Source organism: Rhodamnia argentea, chromosome 3 (genome assembly GCF_020921035.1).
Source record: "Rhodamnia argentea isolate NSW1041297 chromosome 3, ASM2092103v1, whole genome shotgun sequence".
Lineage (NCBI taxonomy): Eukaryota > Viridiplantae > Streptophyta > Magnoliopsida > Myrtales > Myrtaceae > Rhodamnia > Rhodamnia argentea.
The window spans coordinates 6,019,376-6,046,102 of record NC_063152.1 but is presented as its reverse complement, the minus strand read 5'-3'; the positions used below and the strand labels follow the sequence as shown (position 1 = coordinate 6,046,102).

Below are 26,727 nucleotides of genomic sequence, written 5' to 3'. Positions count from 1 at the left end.
TAATTGCCGTTTTGGGATCTGCTCGGCAGTAAGACCGCCGAGCGGGCATCCGCTCAGCGGTTAAACCGCCGAGCTAACTGTCGAGCCAGGCACCCGCTCCGCGAGATAAGCGCCGAGCGGGGCCCACCCCACCACCGGCCCCGCCACCCCTCTTCCCCCTGCCGCCGCCCCCTTCCCCTGCCGCCCCTCCCCACCACCGGCCCCGATCTTGGCCCGGCGATTTCGTCCTCGTAGGAAATTATCTTCTAAAAAAATTATAAAAGCTCGCAAAAATTAGTAAATAGCAACAATCAACTAGCCATAGACAATTCAAGGTGTTTTCGCCGACGACTTTTGAAAATGATGATTTTGCCCTTATGGCAAATTGTCTTCGAAAAAAATTGTAAAAAATGTCAAAAATGGCCATAATGAACATGTCATGCACGATTCGGGGTATTTTGACCAACGACTTTTAGAAAATAATAGTTTTACCATTCTGGAAAATTGTCTGCAAAAAAATTGTAAAAAATCTCAAAAATTAATAAATGGCCACAATCAACTGGCCATAGATGATGCGGGGTATTTTGGCCGATGACTTTTAGAAAATGACGATTTTGCCCTTGTGGCAAATTGTCTTCCAAAAAAATTGTAAAAAATCTTAAAAATTAGTAAATGGCCACAATCAACTGGCTATAGACGATTTATGGTATTTTGGCCGACGACTTTTGAAAATGACGATTTTGCCCTTCCGGCAAATTGTCTTTTAAAAAAATTATAAAAAATCTCAAAAATTAGTAAATGACCATAATCAACTGGCATGGACGATTGGGGGTATTTTGGCCGACGAATTTTGAAAATGACGATTTTGCCCTTCCGGCAAATTGTCTTTTAAAAAAATTATAAAAAATCTCAAAAATTAGTAAATGACCATAATCAACTGGCCATGGACGATTGGGGGTATTTTGGCCGACGACTTTTAGAAAATGACGGTTTTGCCCTTCCGGCAATTTGTCTTTCAAAAAAATTATAAAAAATCTCAAAAATTAGTAAATGACCATAATCGACCGGCCATGGACGATTCGGGTTATTTTGGCCGACGACTTTTAGAAAATGACGGTTTTGCCCTTCCGGCAATTTGTCTTTCAAAAAATTGTAAAAAATCTCAAAAATTAGTAAATGACCATAATCAACTGGCCATGGACGATTGAGGGTATTTTGGCCGACGACTTTTAGAAAATGACGATTTTGCTCTTCTAGCAAATTGTCTCCCAAAAAAATTGTAAAAAGAAAATTGCCACAATCAACCGGCCATGGACGATTCAGGGCGTTTTGTTCGCTTTCGACGTTTTTTAAAAAGGAAATCATTATTTTTGTTAAGTTTTTAATAATTATTATTTTATTTATAAATTGTTTCTTTTGAAGCTTATTTTATTAGTGTAATTAATTCAGAATATTGATAAAATGAAAGTGTTGAGATATATGAAAAACATGCTATTTTCATAATAGATAATAATCGGACTGTCGCAATTACATGTACTAACGATGTCGTCTTCCTACATGACCTCTTGTTCCGCAACGTGGCTCTCTTCGGTGCTCGGCGGCTCTAGTATTGTATGGACGAGGAGGAGGCCGAGGAGGAGAATCCGTCTGACGAGGATGTGTAGATGATGAAGGCATATCTTGTGAAAATACGCCCTGCCCGGACGGTACATATCCTTCTCGAGAGAAGCTCGAATAAAAAGGAGAGAAATCGGGTACATACGAAGTAGGAGAAGGAGCCGGAGTCTCCGGATCGGGAAATGCAAAAGTAGATCCCTCGGGAAATGGGGCGGCAAAAGGGGTGAATCCAGCATTGAAACCCATCCGGTCTAATCCTGAAGTGAAACCCGGAGCGAAATCCGTCGTATGATACTCGAAGGTGTAAGGGACGGCATCGCCAACTACATGAGCTCGAGGAGTCCTCCGGGTCGATTGAACAGGCTCGGGCGGATCGTTATCGTGAGGGCCAACGGTTGTCGCTGTAGTGGCTGGTTGGGGTGGTGGCATCATCGTGAGACGCCTCTCCTCATGTTGGGCGTATAACATTGCCTTAGCTATCCTCCATACATCTCCCCAAGTCCGACGAGATGGACGTGAATTTAAGATACGTAAGATTTGTTCCACACCATCACCCTGGTAATGATATGACAAGCAACAAATGTTATAAAATTACAATAACTTATGTTAGTAAAAATATAGTTAATGAATTAAATTGAAAGTATTTGCATGAACCATTGAACCCATTGCAGCTCCCGTAATAGAAATCCACTTCCGTGTATGTCTCATGAACCACTCCATATATCTTGAGTGAAAGTGGAGTTCCTCCGTGGCGGGATCGACATGGACTACATATTCGGTACGTCTGTCCCACATAGCGATCCATCGTCCGTGTTTAGCCGCCCAATCCTTCCCGGGTGGCTTATTGTCAATATCATGCAAGCCTGTGTGATCGCGGGGAGGAGTAGGTATCGGCTGCTGCATACCAAACCGGCGAAGTACCCGATCTGGATAATGCCACTCAACTATCCAAAAACAGATGAGTGGCACACGAGCCCTCCAAATATCCCGTCCCTGCAAGCAGAAGGCTGGTACATTCTCCAGAATGTCGCCACCATAGGGCTCCCAAATAATCTGTTATCATAATAAAACATATGAAATTAAATGAAGAATTAATTTAAAAGCTAACATTATATTAAACTCATTCGTTGCTATCATTACTTACATCTTCGGATGCCAATCTATCAAGTTGGTAGCGCAGATGTATCAACGTATGCGTGGGGATCTCCGTCGTGCTTCGACCGTGACTCCAACCGCATAAACAAAAAACATTCAATTTTCTTATATTATACGCATTGGAAGGAATTAATGACGCACGAACTAAAAATATAATAGATCACATACCGACTACCGAAAGGTGCAAGTCCTAAAGGAACCTCAACCGTCGGGGATGGGGAGACACATCTGAAGCGCTCCCACGTCCAAATCTGCAGTATATGTAAGGCACCGCCCATTTGCTTCGTCTGCGGGTCGGTTGCACGACATAACTCTCGGTACAACCATGCAAGTGCTTCTGAACCCCAACTATACTGCGTAGGGACGTTAAGGTTCGACAATAATGGAAGAAATAGCAAACTAACTCGGGCACCTGATTTGTCCGAGAAAATAGATCCTCCTAGCAGACGGAGAATGAAAGCCCGGGAATGCTGCACTATGGCGACGTCATCGGCGTCTGGCGGAAGCTCTTCAAAGCGCTGTCTCAAAGAGCTCAAACCGATCTCTGTGCCCCGCAACCGGGCTGGGTGAGCACCGAGTAGATCGTCACATTCAGTGGCCCAATTCACAATCCTGGGGCCGATGAATGCACGTCCATCTATAGGAAGGCTTGTCGACCTTTGCAATATCCTGCAAAGATGATAGTGCATTCACCTTCCGGCATATGGAAGGTGTAGGTCTCGGGCCTCCACCGCTCGACCAATGCGGTAATTAAGTGCCAATCTAGCTGCACGAATCCCATCAAATAAACGCCAAAAAATGCTGAAGCTTGCAGATACGGGACTATCCGTGGATCAAGATCACCTACGTGTAGCATCGCTCGCCGACATCGAAGGGCTTCTATCGGAGGTATCTGTGACATGTAACATGAATAGTTAGTAGCAATTTTGATGATATTGTTACAAAGTACAGATCAACTGAAAAATCTTCAATTACCTTAGCGTCCCATATAGCCTGAGATCTATGTCGGGCTTGCCCGATAAGTAGTGAATCATCCTCTGGGCCCGGCTGAATGTAAGTACTCTGTGCCATATCTACACAATTGTGATACTATAACATTACAACAAATTCCCATATGTATATATAACATGGAACACATAAACCGAATAAATATCGTGCAATTGTGATATTATAACATTACAAAAATTCATGATACTTGTCACGCCCCGTGTCCTTTTTACGCGCCAACATCCGTTATTCGTTTATTTCCTAGGATCGACACGACGATAGAAATTATTTTATAACATAGAAATTATTTCATGATACAATTTTTTTCCCATATGAAGATATTCATTTGATGACTTCGAAAGACAAAGAGATTTTATAACATAGAAATACGATCATCCTTACAACGCATAGGAACGAAATACATAAGGATCGAGCAAGTATGATCTACTCTCCGGCCGATCTATGTGCACAAGTTTTCTTATTGTGCCCTGATTTTCCACAGTGCGTGCAATGATTTCACGAAGAGCTATTGCTCGCGCTTCTCGAGTCCATCTCATTCCGGATCCGTGATGTACGGGGCCTTCCTTTCTTCCGAATACGACTCGGGTGCGGCACTAATGGCAGCTCGTCGGGTTCAAGCTCGTAATGAAGATGCCCTAACGGATTAAACATATATTGATAGCATTGAAGGGTTTTCTCTAAAGTATAGAATTCATCTACGTATGGTTCGCAATCAATGCCATACGCTTGACATGCTGCCATTACGTGTGAACATGGGATTTTCAATCCTTCAAATTTCCCACATGTGCACGTTCTCAAGTGTAGGCGCACTATGTGTTTGTGGCCCCCTGAACCTCTGGATCTGTCACGTCCAGTTGTCACTTCGAAAACGCCTCTATCAGAGTCGAAACACGTGACGACATGCCTATTTTCTTTTTGACTGTTACGTTGAAGCGTGACGCCGGCAAATTCTGTATATTTCCACCGGTTGTCTTTCTGCATCCTATACATTGTTCTTCTCGTATCAAAATAGTGCACCAACCGATAGAATATCTTGTCGACCATGGCTGCTATTGGTAGACCACGAAACCCTTCAGCATCCCGTTGACCGATTCGACTAAATTTGTCGTCATCGATCCATATCTCCTCCCTTCATCATAAGCCTTTGTCCATTTTTCTCTTGGAATCTGATCGCACCATGCAACTGTGGCTGGATCAAACTCCCTAATTTGGCTCATGAATTAGTCGAACTTCCGCCGTTGGTTCGCGTAAGTCGTACATGACAACATTAATTAGTACTTTGTACTCAAATTTTTCCATACGTATTTTCTTAAAATTTACAAATTCGAGAATTTACTTGCCGTCCGAATAAGTTTTTTCCCTTCGGCATTTTTGAAATATTTGTTGTAGTTGTTGGCAATGTGCCGAATGCAATATCTATGGTGGGCATGTGGAGGACGCCACCGTCTTGTCTCCATTGCTCGTTGAATACCGATATGTCTGCCTGATATTACACAAATATCATCTCTCCTAGTGACATATATCCGCAACAGATTTATAAACCAAGTCCAATTATCAACATTTTCCCGATGGACTACGGCAAATGCCGGCGGGAAAATATGATTATTTCTATCAAGGGAGGCCGCACAAAGGAAGGTTCCTTCGTATTTTCCGTACAAAAATGTACCATCAACAAAAATCACGGGACGACAACTTGCGAAGCCTTCAATCGTCCGCTTGAAAGTCCAAAACATCCGGTTCAAAACCGTGCGGCCTGATCTAGGTTGATATGATCATCGATCACAAAATGTGAACCTGGATTCCGACTCTTCATTTCGATCATCCACGTCCTCAACTTACCGTATGATTCATCCCAATCACCAAATTGTCACGCGATCGCCATTTGTTTGGCCTTCCGGGTTTTACGGTAAGTAGGTTCGAATTGCGACTTATCTTGAATCTCCGCCATCGGTGGCTTGATTTTGATATCTGGTTGGACAACGACCATTGCTTCTATTTTGCTGTAGAGGTACTTTTGGTCAAGGTGCCGATGATCCCGTGACATTTACGGAGAACCGCATGTATGTGGCCCATTATATTTACTTATTTTCCAAAACATGCCACCCGATTTAGCAATCGCGCTGAGCCTCCAACCACACGGTCCATTTGAATTGCCACACCTTATTACATATTCGTCTTTCTTTGTCAAATAACTGCGAAAATTTTGATTTCTCCTAAGAGAGTACTCTTTCGTAGCCAATTGCACCGCGTCCCGTGATGGAAACAACATGCCAACATCAAATTCTTTTGATGGATCAAATAGCATACGGCCCGGCTTGGCTCTTGTGTCGTCTTTCATCATGTCAAAGTCGATCTCCGAATAAGGCGGTGGATGTACCAACGGCAAAATGGGATTGCTGTCTTGCGTATTATAGTAAGCCTCCATATTCTCACATCCGACATCTTCTTCGTCATTGTCATCGGAGTCCATCCAAAGATCATCTTCTTCATCACCATCATCATCATCATCATCGAGAGCGACATTATCAGCATTATTATCATCATCATCAGCATTATCAGCATTATTATCATCAGCAGCAGCAGCATTATCATCATTATTATCATCATCAGCAGCAGCATTATCGGTATTATCATCATCATCATCATCATCAGCATTATCAGCATTATCATCGGCTTGCACGTACCGATTATGCGGACCATCATCATCTTCACCAACATTCGAAGCTTCCTCCGCGAAATCATCTCTCAATTGATGTTTTGCTACGGTTGTATAAAACCGCAAGAACCCCATACCACCAGCCTGAAGTGCAAATTCTTGAATCATCGTAATCGTGGCATCATCATGCACCTCCGTAATGTCATATGTAACACAATTGCGTGTTACATACGGATATCTATACACCACTGTTTGAATATATTGGTTTCCTGTTATATTCAAAGCGCTTTCAATCGACACACGTAACTCATCAAATGTCGATATATTTGCCATCCCGAACATGGTAGATTGTCCGCCTTCGTAATCAATTCCATATTCGGTTCGTACTATTGTGCCTCCCAGTACAATCGCAAAAGATGTAGACGACATTACGAGATTTAAATAAATTAGAAATGATTTCTAAACTACAATTTCCTAAATATTGTCCCATATACGTTATCAAATTAACATACCCACTATCAATATATCAAATGAAATAAATGTCTTAGTATAGGCCTAAGGGCCGATTGCTAGAAGGAGAAATCGTCATTTTGGGAGACAATTTGGGAGACAATTTGCCAGATCAATATATCAAATGTTTTTTGGGAGACAATTTACCGGAAGGGCAAAATCGTCATTTTTCAAAATTCGTCGGCCAAAATGCCGTCAATCGTCCATGGCCAGTTGATTGTGGCCATTTCCTAATTTTTGAGCTTTTGTTTGAATTTTTTGGGAGACAATTTGCCGAAAGGGCAAAATCGTCATTTTTCAAAATTGTCGGCCAAAATGCCGTCAATCGTCCATGGCCGATTGATTGTGGCCATTTCCTAATTTTTGAGATTTTGTTTGAATTTTTTGGGAGACAATTTGCCGGAAGGGTAAAATCGTCATTTTTCAAAATTCGTCGGCCAAAATGCCGTCAATCGTCCATGGCCGATTGATTGTGGCCATTTCCTAATTTTTGAGATTTTGTTTGAATTTTTTGGGAGACAATTTGCCGGAAGGGCAAAATCGTCATTTTTCAAAATTGGTCGGCCAAAATGCCGTCAATCGTCCATGGCCAGTTGATTGTGGCAATTTCTAATTTTTGAGATTTTTTTTGAATTTTTTGGGAGACAATTTGCCGGAAGGGCAAAATCGTCATTTTTCAAAATTCGTCGGCCAAAATGCCGTCAATCGTCCATGGCCGATTGATTGTGGCCATTTCCTAATTTTTGAGATTTTGTTTGAATTTTTTGGGAGACAATTTGGCGGAAGGGCAAAATCGTCATTTTTCAAAATTCGTCGGCAAAAATGCCGTCAATCGTCCATGGCCGATTGATTGTGGCCATTTCCTAATTTTTGAGATTTTTGTTTGAATTTTTTGGGAGACAATTTGCCGGAAAGGCAAAATCGTCATTTTTCAAAATTCGTCGGCGAAAATGCCGTCAATCGTCCATGGCCGATTGATTGTGGCCATTTCCTAATTTTTGAGATTTTGTTTGAATTTTTTGGGAGACAATTTGCCGGAAGGGCAAAATCATCATTTTTCAAAATTCGTCGGCCAAAATGCCGTCAATCGTCAATGGCTAGTTGATTGTGGCTATTTCCTAATTTTTGAGATTTTTTTTGAATTTTTTGGGAGACAATTTGGCGGAAGGGCAAAATCGTCATTTTTCAAAATTCGTCGGCCAAAATGCCGTCAATCGTCCACGGCCGATTGATTGTGGCCATTTCCTAATTTTTGAGATTTTTTTTTGAATTTTTTGGGAGACGATTTGCCGGAAGGGCAAAATCGTCATTTTTCAAATGTTATCGGCCAAAATATCGTCAATCGTCCATGGCCGATTGATTGTGGCCATTTCCTAATTTTGAGATTTTGTTTGAATTTTTTGGGAGACAATTTGGCGGAAGAGCAAAATCGTCATTTTTCAAAATTCGTCGGCCAAAAGGCCGTCAATTGTCCATGGCTAGTTGATTGTGACTATTTCCTAATTTTTGAGATTTTGTTTGAATTTTTTGGGAGACAATTTGCCGGAAGGGCAAAATCGTCATTTTTCAAAATTCGTCGGCGAAAATGTCGTCAATCGTCCATGGCCAGTTGATTGTGGCCATTTCCTAATTTTTGAGATTTTTTTTTGAATTTTTTGGGAGACTATTTGCCGGAAGGGCAAAATCGTCATTTTTCAAATGTTATCGGCCAAAATATCGTCAATTGTCCATGGCCAGTTGATTGTGGCCATTTCCTAATTTTTGAGATTTTGTTTGAATTTTTTGGGATACAATTTGCCGGAAGGGCAAAATCGTCATTTTTCAAAATTCGTCGGCCAAAATGCCGTCAATCGTCCATGGCCAGTTGATTGTGGCCATTTCCTAATTTTTGAGATTTTTTTTGAATTTTTTGGGAGACAATTTGGCGGAAGGGCAAAATCGTCATTTTTCAAAATTCGTCGGCCAAAATGCCGTCAATCGTCCATGGCCGATTGATTGTGGCCATTTCCTAATTTTTGAGATTTTGTTTGAATTTTTTGGGAGACAATTTGCCGGAAGGGCAAAATCGTCATTTTTCAAAATTCGTCGGCCAAAATGCCGTCAATCGTCCATGGCCATTTGATTGTGGCCATTTCCTAATTTTTGAGATTTTTTTTTGAATTTTTTGGGAGACGATTTGCCGGAAGGGCAAAATCGTCATTTTTCAAATGTTATCGGCCAAAATATCGTCAATCGTCCATGGCCGATTGATTGTGGCCATTTCCTAATTTTGATGATTTCTTACAATTTTTTTGGGATATAATTTTCCAAAAGGACAAAATCGTCATTTTTTTAAGTCGCCAGCCAAAATAATCTATGGCCACTTCATTGTGGCTATTTTCCCATTTTCTTAATATTTTTTTCCTTCATTTTTTTGAAAGTCTTTATGATTTTTCTTTATTTTTAATCCATTTAGTATTTTGTAATTTTCCATTATCCGAATTTTGAAATTATTAAAAAAATATTTTTCGGACCGGGTCAAACCCCGCCCTTGCTTCTCGGTCCGAAAAAATATTTTTCGGACCGGCACCTAGACTACCGAGCATACCCGTAAAAGGTAATTAAGTTTTTTTTCCCCTTATTTGGTAAATAATTTTTTTTTTTATGCAATCTTAAAAAAAGCCCCAAAAAGAAGCCAATCTCTAACTATGTAATCTGTCTCGAATAAAGAATGTTAGAGGCCCCTCTTGGGCAGCGAAATCCGTACTGCTCATGACTTAAAAAAACAAAGACAAAGAAGACAAACCACGTTATACAAAAATATATTGAGCGGTCATACTTTTTCCATACGTAACACCTACACTTCCATTGCAATATTGTGGGTGGGCAAACTGGAGAGAGAGATCAGACCAAAAACAAGCAAAAAAATAACTGGAGAGAGAGGGAGAGAGGTTCATGTAAAGCCACTCTTCTTTGAAGGGTGAAAATGGCCGCGGTTTTGCTTCGTCTTGCTACTTTTCTAGGGTTTTTTATGGAGCCATGCAATGTTGTCCTTTCATTAACTTCTATTGTTCTGTCCAAACAAGATGGTTCTGTCCAAAAAATCATTTCACACTCCTAATTTTCTTTTTTAAATTTTGAAAATCGTCAAAATAAATATGTGGACGTAGTTGCAAAAATGAGTCCTCAAAATTTGTTCTTATGAGATTATGGTCATTTTTTTTATTTACCACAAATCGTAAACATTACAACTATTCAGTCTACAAATAATAATTAAATAAATAAAACAATACTTACGAAACCGCAAAAAATAACTATAACAAGGTTTACCTCAAACTAGTAAGAAGGTCGGCTTTGCTTTTCTCTCGGCTTACGCAAAAATAAAAAAGTCCCAATTTAATTTAAACATGGCAAAAATATTTGCAATAAAATAAAACCCTAATATCAATAAAGGCACCTGAGGAGAGGGGGATATGAGAAAATCTTCGTGAGCTATATAGAAGAAAACAAGAAATGACGTCTTAGAGAATCTGATTAAAACTTGGTCGGGATATTAAGAACAAATCTCGCCGAAGTTAATCAAAGCGAGGGGAGGGCTCCTAGCGGACTCCACACTCTGTTCACTTAATATCCGGATCACTTAAAATCGGAGATTCTCGGGAAGGAGGCTTCAACAAAGAGGGATGAGGTTTTGTGGAGAGGTGAAATGCGGTGGAAAGTTGAGCTTCTGTGGAGAGGCGAAATGCGGAGGAGAGATGAGCTTCTGAGAGGAGGCGATTTGTAGAAAGAGATGAGCTTCTGAGAGGCGAAACGCAGAAATGCAAAGGAGCGATGAACTTCCTTGGAGGAGCGAAATGCGAGAGAATGAAGCTTACGTGGATGAGCTTATCAACGGAGAGCCTTCGGCTTTGCTTAAAGCGAGCCGAAGGCTGCTCAGACACTCGTGAAAGGTGCTTTGTAGCACCTTTCACGTCGTCTCGCGCCTTTGATTAAAGGCGCCGGCGACGCAGGGGCCCCTACCCGCTCGGCGGTATGCGCCGAGCGGGTAAGGGCTCGGCATGCGAGAGAGAGCGAAGTCCGCTCTCTCCGCATGCTTTTTTATCTTGCTCGGCACTCACGAGTGCTGAGCAAGACCGAATGTGGAGAGAGAGAGAGTAGAATTCTGCTCTCTCTCTCTCTCTCCCTGCTCTGCACGCTTTAGTGGAGAGAGAGAGAGAAAAGCGGAATTCTGCTCCGCACTAAAGCGTTTAGTGCGAGCGAGAATTCTGCTCTCTCTCTCTCTCGCACTAAAGCGTGCGAAAAAAAAAAGAAGGTGAGAGAGCAAAACTGCTCTCTCTGTGCTTATTGTCTTGCTCGGCACTTATAGTGCCGAGCAAGACAGCGCCTCGGCACCTATAATGCCGATCGGTGTGCTCGGCACTATAGACGCCAAGCGGGTGCGCTCGGCACACAAACCGACGAGCGGACCCCTAAACGGTAATTAAATTTTTTTTCCCCTTATTTGGTAAATAAATTTTTTTTCCCCTTATTTGGTAAATAATTTTTTTTTATGCAATTTGAAAAAAAGCCCTTAATTAAATCCTAAACTTTCTTTTTATTACTATTATTAATTGAGTCCTAATTTTTTTGCGTTTATGTTAATTCAGTTTATCCGACCAATTTTGATATGAAATAGATGATATGGACGCCGTTCTTCCTACGTGGCGCAGTTAGTGCCGACGTGGACAAGTTTTGAGACATGATTCCAGGTCACTAGGGCTTCCTTCATTTATATAACAGTACAATTACCTGGCAAAACACTTTAAAGTGTTCTTTAATGGATCGATCAAACAAACAAATCCAATTGTTCTTTACCCAACTAGCACATTGTGCTTTTGAAGGTTCTCACTAATGAAAGTGAGATTTGCGGGGTCTTTCTTGACAAGAGCAATACAAATATTTGCCGGTCCTTCGTAAATAGAAAATCCCCATTTAGTTCTCAAAACTTGATCCAAGAAAAATCTCAATTCTCAATTTTAACAGAGTTGCCGTTCACAAAAACGGTGACTAAAAACCAATCAATGTTTATAATTAGCATAATGTGAAAATTCACCTTGAGAGATGTGTATGTCATCATATAATCACTTTTGGGCAGAAAATATGACATGCGGTTGTATACTCCTTACACTACGGCGGTCATAAGAATTTACATTAATTTTTGTTAATCACCATCTTTGGGTGTGTGAAAATACTTAGACTAATCAATTCTCAACCATATGTCGTACGTGCAACTCTCCATGTAACAATACGCAATTACCTCACTTGGGAGTATAATTACGCATTAACAAGAGGCATCCCAATATTTTATAAACCGTTATTTATTAAACCCAATCAAGTGTGCCACTTTGCCTGTCACAACCCAATTGAATTTTCCTGAAATTGGGATATAAACTTTATATTTCACATTTACCGTATGCATATAATTTCGGAAAGGGGCAATTCTCCGCAAAATTACACGCATTGCTAATTTTCATCGATACAATCAATAATACATGTCAAACCATAAACATGTAATTGATAAATTATGTTCCACATATCTGTATGTGGTACTCACATGTGAGCTTGCACCTATATTTCATGAAACCGTATAGAAATACATAGATGATGCCATAAAAACCCTAAAAATACACATATTTAGAGTTCCATAGGTATTTTCCATCCATAAAGGCATCAAACATGTAAAATAAATATACCACCTTGTAGAGCATGAGTATGCGAGCACGTCGGTACCTGGAACTCGCCGATGGGAGGTCGCACGCTCCCTCACGCGCCACCGGAAAGTTCGGCGCGTGAGGCCCACTCGCCACCAAAAGGTTCAGCACGTGAGGCCTACGCGGCGACACGTGCGGGGCACGTGTTCTGCTTCTCGGCCGTTTTGAAATCGGTCCAACCGGTTAAATCGGTCCGACCGCTCCTCTAACCGAACCGGCGAACTCAATCGAGCTTAACCCGATCTGATCGATTAGCGACCGGTTCGATAGGGAAGTTCGAGTCAAAGGTCAGCCGGATCGAATTGGGTTATGAGTCGGGTCGGTTCCCGGGTTGGGTCCGATCCGCACCCCGGCACGTATGGGCTTGGGCCAGCGCGTGGTCTTCGGTCTCGATGCGTGGCTGCGTGTGGCGGTCCGTCCCCCGTCATCCATCGGCAATATTTATACAATTTTTCTCGTATCGACGAGCACTTTCAGAACATATAATTATTTTAAACTTTCGACAAAAATAAAATTTCGAAAAATACCAAAAACGTGATTCGAGATCTAAGACATGTTTGCTCCGATACCACATGTTAGCTGAGCGACCCAAGAATCACACGTATAGAGACGGGAATCACAGATTCATAAATTAGAGGAATTGACGCATCTTGTTTCTGATCCATCGGTCTTGATGCGGAATTATGATGATTCGATACTTAAGAGCTTCTCCTCTATTAATCCCCTTAATCACCGACTTCAATGAGACGGCCTCTTATGTATCGCTTTTCGACGACTCCTTATGTGAGGTAATGTGGATAATATGGTTTAGAGGAGGGACTTGAGTTCTATTTATAGAGATTAAAACTTATCCCCTCATTAAAGATAATGTTTATCTCGGCCCACACTATCCAACACCATATTAGACTAAATAGGAAACTATATATATATATATATATATATATATATATATATAAGACCAATTAATATTTATAATAATAATTAATAAAGGCCACAATGAATATTAAAATATATTCTAACAGATTGATCTCCGAAACATCGTGCGAAACGACAAGGTGTGTAGCTTATGAGGACCTCCGTGTTGTTGCCCACCTGGAAAGGATTGTTCCTCTGACCACTCAATCTCCAAAACCAGCACTCCGAAACTGAAGACATCGGACTTGAGCGAGAATTTTCCATGCATCGCACACTCCGGCGGAATATCCGCTATGCATCACAGTAAGTCTATCGGATTAGCTCTATAGTTTGCCTATGTTATTTTGATGAGCATTAGCTATAGGTGGTTGTGGCACTTACTAGGTCCCGACGATTCGATTCGTCTCCGCCTGTGTTTGGTCCCACTCGAACAACCTTGCCATACCGAAGTCTGATATCTTAGGATTCATGTCCGAGTCCAACAAAATGTTGCTGGCATTGAGGTCCCAATGGACGATACGAAGTCGAGAGTCTTCGTGTAGATAAAACAGCCCTCGAGCAACTCCCATTGTTATCTTGTGACGCCTATCCCACTTGAGCTTCACACGCTTCAGGGGATCTACACGTTTTGTTGAAAATCACATTCTATCAGAAGTTCCCTTAATCATTTCATGAGGATCCGATTCACGGAATGACAACCCGAGAAACATACCGGATATGAACTGATCAAGGCTCAAATTGGGCACAAATTCGTAGATGAGAAGCCGCTCGACTCCTTCCAGATAGAAACCTGGGAGCCTGACCAAGTTCCTATGTTGGATCCTAGCTAGTAACATGACCTCGTTCTTGAATTCTACTTCTCCTTGGCCAGGATTCCGCGATAGCCGTTTCACCACGATTTCCTGTCTTTTGGTGAGCCAATCCTGAGATTTCATCAAAATAGGTCCTTGTGAATATTGATATCTAATTGAAGCATTTTGAAGGGCATCACATTGATGTCATCTATGACTACTCAGTTGCTTTAATTTTGAACTCAAGAGACCAGAGCATGCTTTGTTAATTAGTACCATGTAAACAGCACCAAAACCGCCTTCTCCAAGCTTCTTGGAATCAGAGAAGTTATCAGTTGCCGCTCTGATAGCAAAATCAATTTGCAGGGACTCCGCTTTGCTTATTTCATCCACAGCTTCAACGAGAAAGAGAAATACTCGGACAATTGGCAGCTTGTTATCGGGGATTGATGGGTGGCGAGTGACTGGTACCACGACTGGTGATTCGCTGCTGAGGATAGACGATGAAAAAAATTTTATTTTTATTTCTATTCAAGAAATAGAGAAGTAGAAAATCATTTCTATTCCAAATCTATTTTTATGACTAAATGTTTATTTCAAAAATAAAAAAAATAAAATTGTATTACGAAATAGATTTCTGTTCCAAACATGCTTTTTTATTGCACGGATCCCGCTTATTTCAGCACCCAATAATAAATTTGTCGCAAGTTGTGATTCAATCAATGAGCTGATCGTGATAGTTGACTAGTGTTGACTAATGGCCCACGTCTCCTTTTGCCGAAAGTATGGACCAACGCTCACCTTCTTTTTGGCGACAAAGCATCTATCCAATGTATCGATCCGAAGGAAGAAATAAATTGCATGATGATCTATAAAGCAAGTTCTTTAAACTCGTTTGAACGATTAATCGTGTAAATCTTCGTGGAACCTGAATAATTAATTATAGAAAAAAAGGACATGATGGCCTACTACCAAACTCCTCAACAAGAGCCAACGTACCCGGTGGTGGAGGCAGCGCATCTGCCACCTGCAGTCGAGGTGCGGGCAGCGGTGGAAGTGGTTCTCCGACCGGATCGAGGAACCGAGCATTGGTCTCATACTGGAATTAGCAACTTGGTGCCGTGATCCTTACTCCCATCTTCCCGGCACAGCACAACGACAGCCTCGCGACCACCGTCACCATGCAGCCGTTGCACTGCTACTGCGTCAAGTCCGACTTGCACTGCACCATCGCTTAGATCGTGTCGAAACCCACAGGCACGCTTCCTGTCACGTACTTCCTTTGTGGGCCGCCGGCCGCCACCTTGCCCTATAGATTGTCCAGCAGTTGCCGCAGTGCCACGTCGAATGTTTTCGGGCCCGTGACGTCGTTCCAGCCGTACAACTGGTCGTCAGGGTCGATTGTGACTGTGCCGAAGATTGAGGCGTTGGATTACCGGACGGTGCAGTTCTCGTTGTAGAGGACTGCCTCCTTTTGGAGGGGGCAAAGGTGGTGGACATCGGAGGCCGAGGCGTTGAGGCAGGTGCGGCAGGTCTCAGCGGCGAGGTCTCTGCGGCAGGAGCCGATGACATAGTGGGTTGGGGAGGCGTCGGAGACAGCAGCGGAGGCGGTAAAGAAACCATAGGTGAGGGGCAAGGATTTGGTGGTGGAGATGGAGGAGAGGAGGGTGGTTTGGTAGGCGCTGCCGGCTGTGAAGTTGGCCGGGGTGGCGCAGACCTCGCGTGGGAAGAGATCTTGGGTGTCAATGGTGGAAACAAACATGTGAAGAAGCAAGAGATGGAGATTTGGACGATCCATTTTTCTAATTTCTTTTTAGTGTTATGGGTATTTATTTGATTTAATGTCGATAGGCATTAATAAGGTATGAACATATAGCTTGTCAAGCTCCTACTCAAATTGCTTCGTCGAAATCTGTTTCGTCCACATTTTTTAATTTGGTAGTGGGGGTTGTGGCGGCTTGAATTTTGATGCTTACGAAGTCATTAAACCTTTTCTTGAATCAGATGAATATAACTTTTATTGACACCTAAATTTTAATTTATTGTTTAATAATTTGTTGCATAAAAAATTAAAAGCTAACTTTAGCCCCTACAAAAAATAATTAAATCATCTTACATATAATTTGCACTTAGTTCATTTTATTTTTTTTGAGCATGTGTGAATTTACATTTTTATTGGACCAACGGTAGATGATTTGGACTTAAGTTTTCTGGACGAAACTTGCGGAGGCATAAAATTCGAAGGAGCCCATAATGGACCGAAACTATTATGTGATTCGTATTCTACTCAATAATTCGGTTATTATAAAAAAAAGTGGGCACCGTATGGTCAGACGTCCACAATCGTCCATGAAATTGCTGCCATGATAGTGGGCACCGAAGTAGTTCTTATTGCTCAGTTTAGTGGGCCCCGACTCTTGTCGAATTCGTCCTTTAGCCGTGAGACCAGCCTCACGCCCAAGGAGTCCCTACCGTAAGCGAGTCCTCACCGAGCCGATTTGACCCGATCGAGCTTATCTCAAATTCAAGGTAAAAATTATGTATCTTTATCAATCGCAATATTTACTTGCCTGTTTTGTGATTTGTTGCATACCTTTGCATATTTTAGCATAGCATTAAATATTTTGCATCTCTTAGAACATTGCCTATCTAACCATGCGGATGTGATTAGGAAAATCTTTTCCTAATCCGCAATTTGCCACACGAGCACGGACTTGATTTCAATCGTTAATCGTAAGATTGCGAATTAAAGATTGACTCGAATGTTCACGAGATATTTTCAAAAATCGGTTGATATATCACTTTCTTGATTGATTTGATAGGTATAATATCTTTAGAATGAATATTCTCTTGTATGATATTTAAAATTCTAAAAGTTGCGTTGCACTTCAGATAAGGTTGCATGTTTAGTTTAATTACAGAATTAAAATCATTTAGATATATTTTTTTCCTTTAAATAAAACCTAGGATAGTTTAAATTAGATTGCATTCTAGGATATAATCTGCATATTTGAGTGGATTTTCATGTTAAAAAATTATCTATTTTTAATAGGTCAAATTTTAGGAAAGTTTAAACTCTAAAATGTGCTAGATAACTATTTTTTAGGCATAGTTTATTTTGGGGTCTTTCACAAATTCAAAAAATGCAAAAAAAAAAAAGGTCATTCATGTCATTTCATTATGCATTATATGTCATCTTTGCCACGGCATTTAGAATTGCATGTTTAGTCAATTAAGTCATCATATAGAGTTGCATGCTTAGGTTAATTAATTAATTCATACACAATGTAGTTGGTAGTTGCATGTCATTATGATAGTCATGCGCTCTTAGGTTAGTTTACATTCCTATAATTGCATTCTTAGAATAAATTCATGCATTGCATATAGGTTTGTCTTTCTTCTTTATAAGAAAGCGAAAATCTAAAAGTGAGAACAATTGTCCTTGGCGCATGCTCCCTACAATTACCTTGAGTTTTGATTGTTTGATTAATTGATTGTGCACCCGCATGATAACCTTTGTTAGTTGCTTAGGTTAAAATCAATTAATGTTGCCCAACAAATTTTTTTTTCATGAAATGAAATGGTACCGGAAGGGCATTAGAGTAATATAGCGTAATCAAGTCCCTGGACTTAGAATCTTTGGTTCGTAGAAGTAATTTAGTTCTCCGGCTAATTTACTTAGGTTTCTAATCGACTTACAAAAAACGATTAGTGGCGACTCCAATTTAAAGATCTTTGCACGTCAATTGAACTATAAGTTGCGATTTGGTAGAGCTTGGGAGAGCTCGAGTTAGGTTAGTTAATTCATTTAATTAATCTAATAATCCATTAGCTTGGAAATCTTAATTTTAGGTCGCGATAATTTTCTAAATCATTCTTTATCTTTTCATCTTTTAGAATCATCAAGACTTCTTCGGTGATTTTGTGAATACCGTTCAAGCCCTTCGTAAGTCTCCGAAACTCCTCTTTGTATATGCTTTGCCGCTCTTCTCTCCCGATTTAGATATAGATCTAGTATTTACAAGATGTTATATGCGCTTTTTCAACTTCTTGTTATTGTCTCTATACAATGATAGTGCCGAACTTAGGCACGCACCGTTTTTTGACAAAGCCGTAGTTTTACTATATTAAAAGATTTCAGCGTGTACTTATAACTAATGATGATGCGAGTTTCGCTGATCGGTTGTCGATTGTGCTATAATGCTATGAAAAATCCGTTCCCGTGGAAGGAGGGAGTTGCTGCGGGATATACCAAATTGATCTATTTTTTAGATTTGCACTGGATTGTAATGCTTTGTAATAGACTTTGTCTTGAAGTTACGTACATCTCTTTTAAGTGAAATGAAAGTTTTTCTTTCTGACAAAAAAAAAAAAAGGAATAATTCTTTTCCTCAACCAGCCATTTCTATAATTTTTTGCGGTTAAGCATCACCTAATATCTTTTATAATCTTTCGGCTAGCATTGCACTGGGCATCGATGATACCATGAATCCTATGGGATCGGGAAGTTACGAGCCATGGTAGAAAGAATTGGAAACACGGGACTCTGCTCTCCGATCGCTTCATTATGCCGACGTTGTCGTGGCCGATTCTTTGAATGTGGTTCGTCGTCAAATGCATCTCGACCTCACTAGTAGTTGAAGACAAAGAGCTAGCAAAAGCCGGTGGGGGTATCCTTCTTTTCACGAAGCAATGACATACAAATTTCTAGGCATTGCCTGATGAAGGCGTCATCTCCACTTGTGGGATGGAGTTCGTCGGATGGAATCGATTGGCACATCCAACATACGGATTTTAGAACCAATTCCTCACCATCGCCGATATCTACTTCAATTGGACATCCTTACAAGGCCCCGAATTTTGGTAAAAAGGAACGAGCGATTGATAAGAAATGCAGCTAGCAAGCCAACTAACTGTAAAACAAGGAAGAAAGGAGCTTTTCGCTTGCCAAAGAAGTCATAGGAGCGAGGTATTGTAATGTAGCTGGGAAATCCACCGTTTCGGCTACCACAACAGTGTATTCCATCTTTAACCTCGAATTTAAGACAAGAAAATTAATAAAAAAAATCTTAAACCTATTGCAATTGTGTTAATTCAGTCCCAAATCCTTTTCTTTGCCAATTGAGTCTTAAATCTTTCTTATTTGCGCCAATTCAATCCATTTTGTTGGTCGGCGCTGATGTGACGCCGCATGTGCTGACGTGGACAAAATTTAAAATAATTTTTGTTTCCTTTTTTCCTTTCTTTCTCATTCTTTTCCTTCCCCACTATGGCCGGTGAGAGCCGCGAAGCCCTTGCCTCGGCTAGGTAAGGCAATAGCGGCCATGTGTGAGGCCATGGCCACCTTCGCTAGTCGTGGGCGAATGTGAAAGGTTTAGGACTTAATTGACAAAAGGAAAAAGATTTAAGATTGAATAGGTATAATTGCAATAGATTTAGGATGTTTTAATCACGGTCAATGCTGCTTCATTTAAAAAAGAATCGCCCTCCTCATTTGCTAATTTCACTTATACCATGTATGGAACAAAATGAGTGGTTGCTTGACAGATAATTGTCAGACCCAAAAACGTCCGTTGCATTGCTGAAAACCTGCAAAAAGTCTTTCAAGACCGCAACAACCGTCTTTATCTTGTTATGCAATGGCGAAAGATAGATATTTTCAAACGAAAGACTTCTCAAGTGATAATATTTATATACGGAGCTCGCTTTAATACTTATCTTTTTTTTTGGATCATTTAAGTGTCATATAAAAATATTATTAAAAATTATTCACGACATCGTCGGTTGCGCCACTTCGGTGATTTTCGGCCAAAAGTGGTTGGATGAATTGAATTAGTACACAAGCAAAAAGTTTAGAATTCAATTGATAAAAAAGAAAAAGATTTAGGATTAAATTGACATAATTGTAATATGTAAATAACTTTTTTGATAATCCTCCCGAACACACATGATACATAGCTCGGCACAGTGGATTTGGAACCCGCGGTAATGCCTCTTGTGCAACGTTAAAAAAAAGCGCAACAGCCTCCAATATTCGAACATTTGCCCATAAAATAACGACCTGTATCATCGAATACCGACTTATCCAATCCTCTCGAACGGTTAATAACATATTTAATTTTCTTACATTAGGCTCTCCTCTGACATAATTAATTTTCTGATAATCGTTGATCTTAACTTCCGTGACAACGCGTTTATCTTTGTCTTAACTTTTAAGATCAGGCCACTATGACTCTATATTGACTTTAAACAATTGCTACGAAGGTTTCAGACTACGTTGTATCATGTCCTATGACCAATGATTGAGATTGGAGTAGATAAGGACAATGACGAAAGGAAACAATAAATCATCGAAGTTCAGCTTTTCCAACACGCACCAGTGTGGCCTGGGTCTAGCGTGACAAGCTCGTGCTCGTGCCATGTCTTCTTTCGTACATTTATAGAAGCCGAGTGGGGAGTGCTAATTGGAATGGGAGAATATAACGCGGTAAACCAGGGACCACCACAAAAGTCTCTTGAGCAATAATAACTCGACGTACGAAAATTTTGAAACGAAGGCTCCGTTCATTTTTTCGGAAAACAACTTTCGAAAGAAAATATCTTTCGAATTTTTCGGCATTCGATAGATGAAAAATAAAATGGGTTAAGGAAAATATTTTTCACCTATAAAAAAAATACATTCAAAAAGTGGAGAAAATGATTTCCTCTTCTAAAAAGAGAAAAATTGTTTTCACTCATCTTTACTCCCTCCACTCCTTTATATTCCTTTTTTTTTTTTAAATTTTTTCTTTTCTTTCTTTTTATTTTCAGATTTTTTATTTTTTTCTTTGCCTTTTATTTTTTTATTTTTATTTTGTTTGTTCTCCCTTCTTCTTTGACCGGTCGCTGGCCATGGCGACGGGCCGGCCATCGGTCGAAGAAGATGGGAAAAGAAAAAAAAGAAAAAGAAATGAGAAAAATACAAAATAAAAAATAAAACATTGAATTTAAAAATAACAATAAATAAAAATAAAAAATTATTGAAAAGAGTGCACGGGGAAAGTCAAATCCGACTTTTCATACCGAACGGTGAAAATATTTTTCAATTCATTTTTAGGTTTCAAACAACATCAGAAAATATTGTCATTTTCTTGAAAAATGACTTTGTAGAAGTCATTTTCCAAAAGCACCTCATTTTTTGCCAAACGAACGGATAAAAAAGTAAGAACTTCCTGATCGAATGGATCAACCGTATTTTGAACTCCTAAGTAGTACATTTTGACCCAAATCTCGATTTTTCAATTGGCCATTAACCAACTAATATCAAAAGTTAGTAACCCCGTAGATTGAAAAGTAAATGATTTCCAGGTACAAGTGCATCAAGAGCTCTAACGCAACATCCCAAATTCCCGTTGCGCATTCCTGTTCCAGGACTTCGATCTGCTGTTCTGCCCCATTTTCATGAACCCGCAGCCTATATACCACTGAGTAAACACGATATTATCAGGCTCATAGTTCTTCCTATGCCGATCCGGATTACATCGCGTGCGAGTCTTGCTTGCAATCTGAGAAACCCTCCGGTGAGCAGCTGTCTTAGTATTAATCTTAACAATCTGTTAGCTTCTCTGACGGCGAATGCGCTTCTTCATGGTGGCTTTTACAAGAGCGCCGTCTGACAAGGGTTCGAACACAGTTCATGATTGCGCCAACTGCGGCAACAATGCAATTGCAGAGGACGGCACGGGTGCCCAAATAGCAAACCGATCACCATCTGGCGTAGATGGGAGGTAAATTTTCTACTTTGTCGACAGACTTTTGCAAGCTAAATAAAATTAAAGGTAAACTTTGTAGTTACTGTGAGAATCAACTATGAATCATCTTACTCATTTGCTTGAAGTTACTTCTCCCTCTTAAGACTTGAGCCCCTGGCAATTTCAGTTGCATCTTTTCCTCGGAAACATTTCGGCACTGAGTCACATGGTTCTATCGCTTTTCAATTTAGGGTGCGTTTGTTTGATTGAAAATTTTTATGCAAATCAGCTTTCTAGACTTTCGTGCTTTTAATTTGCTAAAATTGATCATTCAATAGAAAACTATTTACGGTCAACGAAAATATGCATGTGTAAAGTTAGCAAAATGAACTCCTTAAGTTGAAAATGAGAAAATATTTCTTGGAAAGTATTTCTTTTTTTTTTTTCATAAGATTTTCCTAAAAAAAAACACACCGTTAGGTTCTCTCATGTTTCTGACTGGGACACCAACATTAACCTCTGAGTCAGTTGTTCACATTTTTTTATGTCTTTTCTTGAGTATTATTAATTCATCAATCAAAACACTCAATTAAGTCTAACACTCCGTATGTTTCCTGGTTGATTTTTTATCCCTCGTTCTTCTAGTATTTGGATCGCTTGGAAAAATGAATCAATGAAACATTTCTAAATTGTCAATGGGAAACATATACTTAAATTTTGGCACTTAGATTAGAGACTTCGGCACTTGGATATGGGAACCTTGATACTTGTGTCCAATCCTCGGCGGCTCGGCCTGGGTCCATGGAGGCTAGGCCAGGCATGACTCTTTGAGTACAACGGCATTGTGACAATCACCCGTGGATGGGCTCGAGACGCAACTCTTACTGAGTTGGAGAATATACTGGTCGACCAAGAGACTTTACACAGACAATAGTCTAAGGTATTAGTCAAGGATGATGGAAAGTGCTCTTACTCAGTAACAAAGGAGGGTTCAAGAGTAAGATGAGAAACGGATCGACACTGGAGATAGGAAATAGAGGTAAGTTCATGGAGCCTGACAGAGACGGCAAGAAGAAACGGGCACTCAACTAAGGGGAGCTCATCGAGATCGAGGGAAAGATAACAACAATTAAGACAAGAACGGTCGGAGGCGAGACCATCGCTGCTCAATTTGTCGCAAAGTAAGCCACTTTTAACATAGACTTTGGATTCAAACGAGTGTTCTGATTGAAGAAAAAGTAGGATGCAGATCAAGACGACAATTCACGCATAGGAGAAGAAAAGTAGTCCCATTACATAGGTTGGGAAGTCAACGAATTCGGTTCATGAATTTTACTGGTATGATAAAAAAAGGTAAATAAGGCCCGAATTAATGAACCGGGGATTTTATGGGTTTTTGAGGACCTAGATTTTCGAAGGTGTGATGGTTATTGGATCAAGCGAGATCGAACCTTAGTTTTGGACCACAGATTACATAATTTTTTCGTATGTTAGACACAAATTATGAGAAAAGACACGTGATTAAAATCAGATACGATCGGAGAATTGATTGTGACGTGGGTTTGTGTGAACAACTTTATACTATAAAAGGTCCCCTACTTCGATCAAACTAAGCAAATGCAGCATGCCTGAGCTTAAGATGTAGACATATTCGTCAGCAATGGGCGTTGGCGTGAAATGCCATGCTTTTAGCCTAGTTATTGAGATAAGACATAAAGCTTTGATTTGTCTGTCTCGTCTTGTACGAAGTGGAAGAGAAGAACTGCCCTCTTTTATCGCTCGCTACTACGAGAATCGCTTTTGCTTTCTAGCGATGGATCTAGAATCTTAGGGTCGGGCGACGAAGCCTGTCCTTGATGTTTATGCATATTGTTGGGAAACATGACAATCGAATGGGAATAAATGGAATCGGAGTTTGAGACGTGATAACACTCTCTTTAATGAATTATTTGCCCCGCAACGTCGCATATGGTTATCGAAAAAAATCTTTCAGGATAAATAAAGTCTCAAGCGAGAATATTAGATAGTAATTCTAATATTTCTCCTAGAATTCTAAAGGGAAAAAAATTAAAACGGTGACTGTTTTTCTTTGAAAAGAAACAAAAATAGGAGTTGTTCTTAAAAAAATGAACATAATGTAATGTACATGTTAGCGAAAAGAACACACCTCGTCATGTCCAAAATAGGTTAATTCGGGCACACCTCTTCATGTCCGAATAACTGCAAATGCGGACACACCTTTGTGGATGTTGTAAGAGCCCTTAATAACCATTAGACATAATTAAATATTTAAAAATTAAAAGTTAAAATTAACAGAAAATAACTGTCTCACTGTTTCGTTAGGACATAATAGTTAAATCATTACTAAAATCTAAAAAAAAAAAAAAATTATTGACTAGTGCCACTTTTGATCCGCGACCGCGCAAGCGTGTCAAGTGCTCTAATAATCGCGCACGCACACGTGGGTATAGTGGGGTATAGCTCACTTGCTCACTTCTTAATTTGAAAGATTAGAATAGCCTTCCACTTATAAAGTATCTCACACTTTCCCATCTTTACTATTTGGAACATAAAAAAAAAGGCATTTTTATTTGTTTTATAAACGACCATCTGCATATACAGGGCACGAATTTTTGTGAGTATCCTTCACTTCCAACCTCCTAGACATTGAAGCCATTTAACTCCTCGAAGTTACAAAGATCAAGCACAAAAGCTTAGCTTTTTTTGTAACATTGATGATAAGAAAACCACCACAAACATAAAAAGTAATGAGCAGGGAACGCTGGTCTCCCATTTTCTAAGGCTACCGTGGGGCTCGGTCATAGATGTTTTGTTTTCCGAGAACTGGTTGGATTTGCCTTTTGATCTCTCCACGTCGGAGACTCTCGAACTGTAATCCTGCGTCATAGAGGCCTCGTTCTTGGAGAACTGGTTGGATCTGCCTCTTGATCTGTCGACGTTAGATATACTCGAACTGTAATCTTGCGTCATACATGCCTCATTTTTGGAGAACTGGTTGGATCTGCCTCTTGATCTCTCGACATTAGATACTCTCGAACTGTAATCCTGCGTGGATGACATATCAAATTCGTTGGCACTGTCAATGAAGAATGCGGGTCTTGATGGCGCTTGGAGAGTGACCGAGTGGCTGTTAAGCATGAGAAAGACCGAGGCCATGGATGGCCGGCTGGCGAAGTTTTCTTGGACACAAAGTAGACCAATGTGGATACACCTTGCAATTTCAGTACTCGAACCAGAAGTTATAGAGGGATCGATGATGTCTGATATTGATCCTTCCCTCCATTTTTTCCAAACCTGCAAACATCTGACAAACATTGAGCAGACTTATCTCCGGGATATTATGCGAAATGAGAAGGTATGTTTTCATACTCACATAGCTTGTAAGGGCCACCGTGTCCTTGCCCATGCGGCAAAGATTGTTCCTTTGACCACTCACAATCTCCAAAACCAGCACTCCGAAACTGAACACATCCGACTTGACCGAGAATTTTCCATGCATCGCATACTCCGGCGCCATGTATCCGCTGTGCATCACAATAAATTTTGGTAAAGATTGTTTGCTTTGTTCTTTTGGCAGTCGTTAGCTTTAGAAGGCTGTAGCACTTACTAGGTCCCCACGATTCGGGATGTCTCTGCCTGTGTTTGGTCCAACTCGAGCAGCCTCGCCAAACCTAAATCTGATATCTTAGGATTCATGTCTGAGTCCAACAAAATGTTGCTGGCTTTAAGGTCCCGATGGATGATCCGAAGTCGAGAGTCTTCGTGTAGGTAAAGCAGCCCTCGAGCAACACCCATTACTATCTTGTGGAGCCTATCCCAGTTGAGATTCACACGTTTTAGAGGATCTACACGTTATGTCGAAAATCACATTCTGTAAGATGTCCTTAATCATTTCGTGAGAGATCCGATTTCAGGAACAACAACTCGAGAAACATACCGAATATGAACTGATCGAGGCTCGGATTGGGCATCAACTCGTAGATGAGAAGCCGCTCGACTCCTTTTAGACAGAAGCCTAGGAGCCTGATCAAGTTCCTATGTTGTAGCCTAGTTAGTAACATGACCTCGTTCTTGAATTCTACTTCTCCTTGGTGGGAATTCTGCGATAGCCGTTTCACAGCGATTTCCTGTCCGTTGGAAAGCCGACCCTGAGATTTCACCAAATTAGGTCCTTGTACATTGAAGCATCTCGAAGAGTATCAGATTGATGTCATCTTTGACTATTTTGGTTGCTTAAATTTTGAATACAAGAGAGTAGAGTATGTGCTCTGTCAATTATTACCCTGTAAACAGCACCAAAACCTCCTTGTCCAAGCTTCTTGGAATCAGCGAAATCATCCGTTGCTGCTCTGATAGTGTCGAAATTAAATTGCTGCGAATCCACCGTGCTAATTTCATCAAATTCACCTGGAAAGACAAAAATGCGGTCATTCAGAGTGAGCATCATTATCTTTTGAAGTTTTCAAAATGAAAGATCCACAAATTTTTACTGCATAACTGCACCTGTAGGCATACTAATATATCCTAAGCCCTTATAAAGTTTTTGGCCTAATTGTCAAAAGCAATGCAGCTCTTACTACTTTGCTGGTGCAAAAGCTGGTCAACTACATTATTTT

At 40.4% G+C, this 26,727-nt stretch overlaps 2 protein-coding genes across 18 annotated transcripts in view; both read right to left on the bottom strand.

Moving 5' to 3' along the window:
* The window catches only part of LOC115727874 (cysteine-rich receptor-like protein kinase 44), a 268,503-nt gene that overhangs the window by 4,795 nt on the left and 236,981 nt on the right, over positions 1 to 26,727 (bottom strand). For 5 of the 17 annotated variants that reach the window (XM_048276940.1, XM_048276939.1, XM_048276953.1 and 2 more), the window contains 4 exons: positions 26,049 to 26,259; positions 25,719 to 25,956; positions 25,485 to 25,635; positions 24,721 to 25,405 (listed from right to left, as the gene is read on the bottom strand). The exons of 6 other annotated variants lie outside the window; for them this stretch is intronic. In XM_048276940.1, coding sequence (XP_048132897.1) covers positions 24,791 to 25,405; positions 25,485 to 25,635; positions 25,719 to 25,956; positions 26,049 to 26,259 — 1,215 coding nt within the window. In that variant the 3' untranslated portion in view covers positions 24,721 to 24,790. Of the gene's footprint in view, positions 1 to 14,636; positions 14,713 to 24,720; positions 25,406 to 25,484; positions 25,636 to 25,718; positions 25,957 to 26,048; positions 26,260 to 26,393; positions 26,519 to 26,727 lie in introns of those variants that run through there. 6 more of the 17 variants (XM_048276943.1, XM_048276954.1, XM_048276941.1 and 3 more) reach the window with 5 other exon arrangements.
* LOC115733802 (cysteine-rich receptor-like protein kinase 29) overlaps positions 25,014 to 26,727 on the bottom strand; it is a gene marked incomplete at its 5' end in the record, with an annotated part of 226,285 nt that continues 224,571 nt past the window's right edge. The window contains one exon of the mRNA XM_048276196.1: positions 25,014 to 25,163. The remainder of the gene's footprint in view (positions 25,164 to 26,727) is intronic.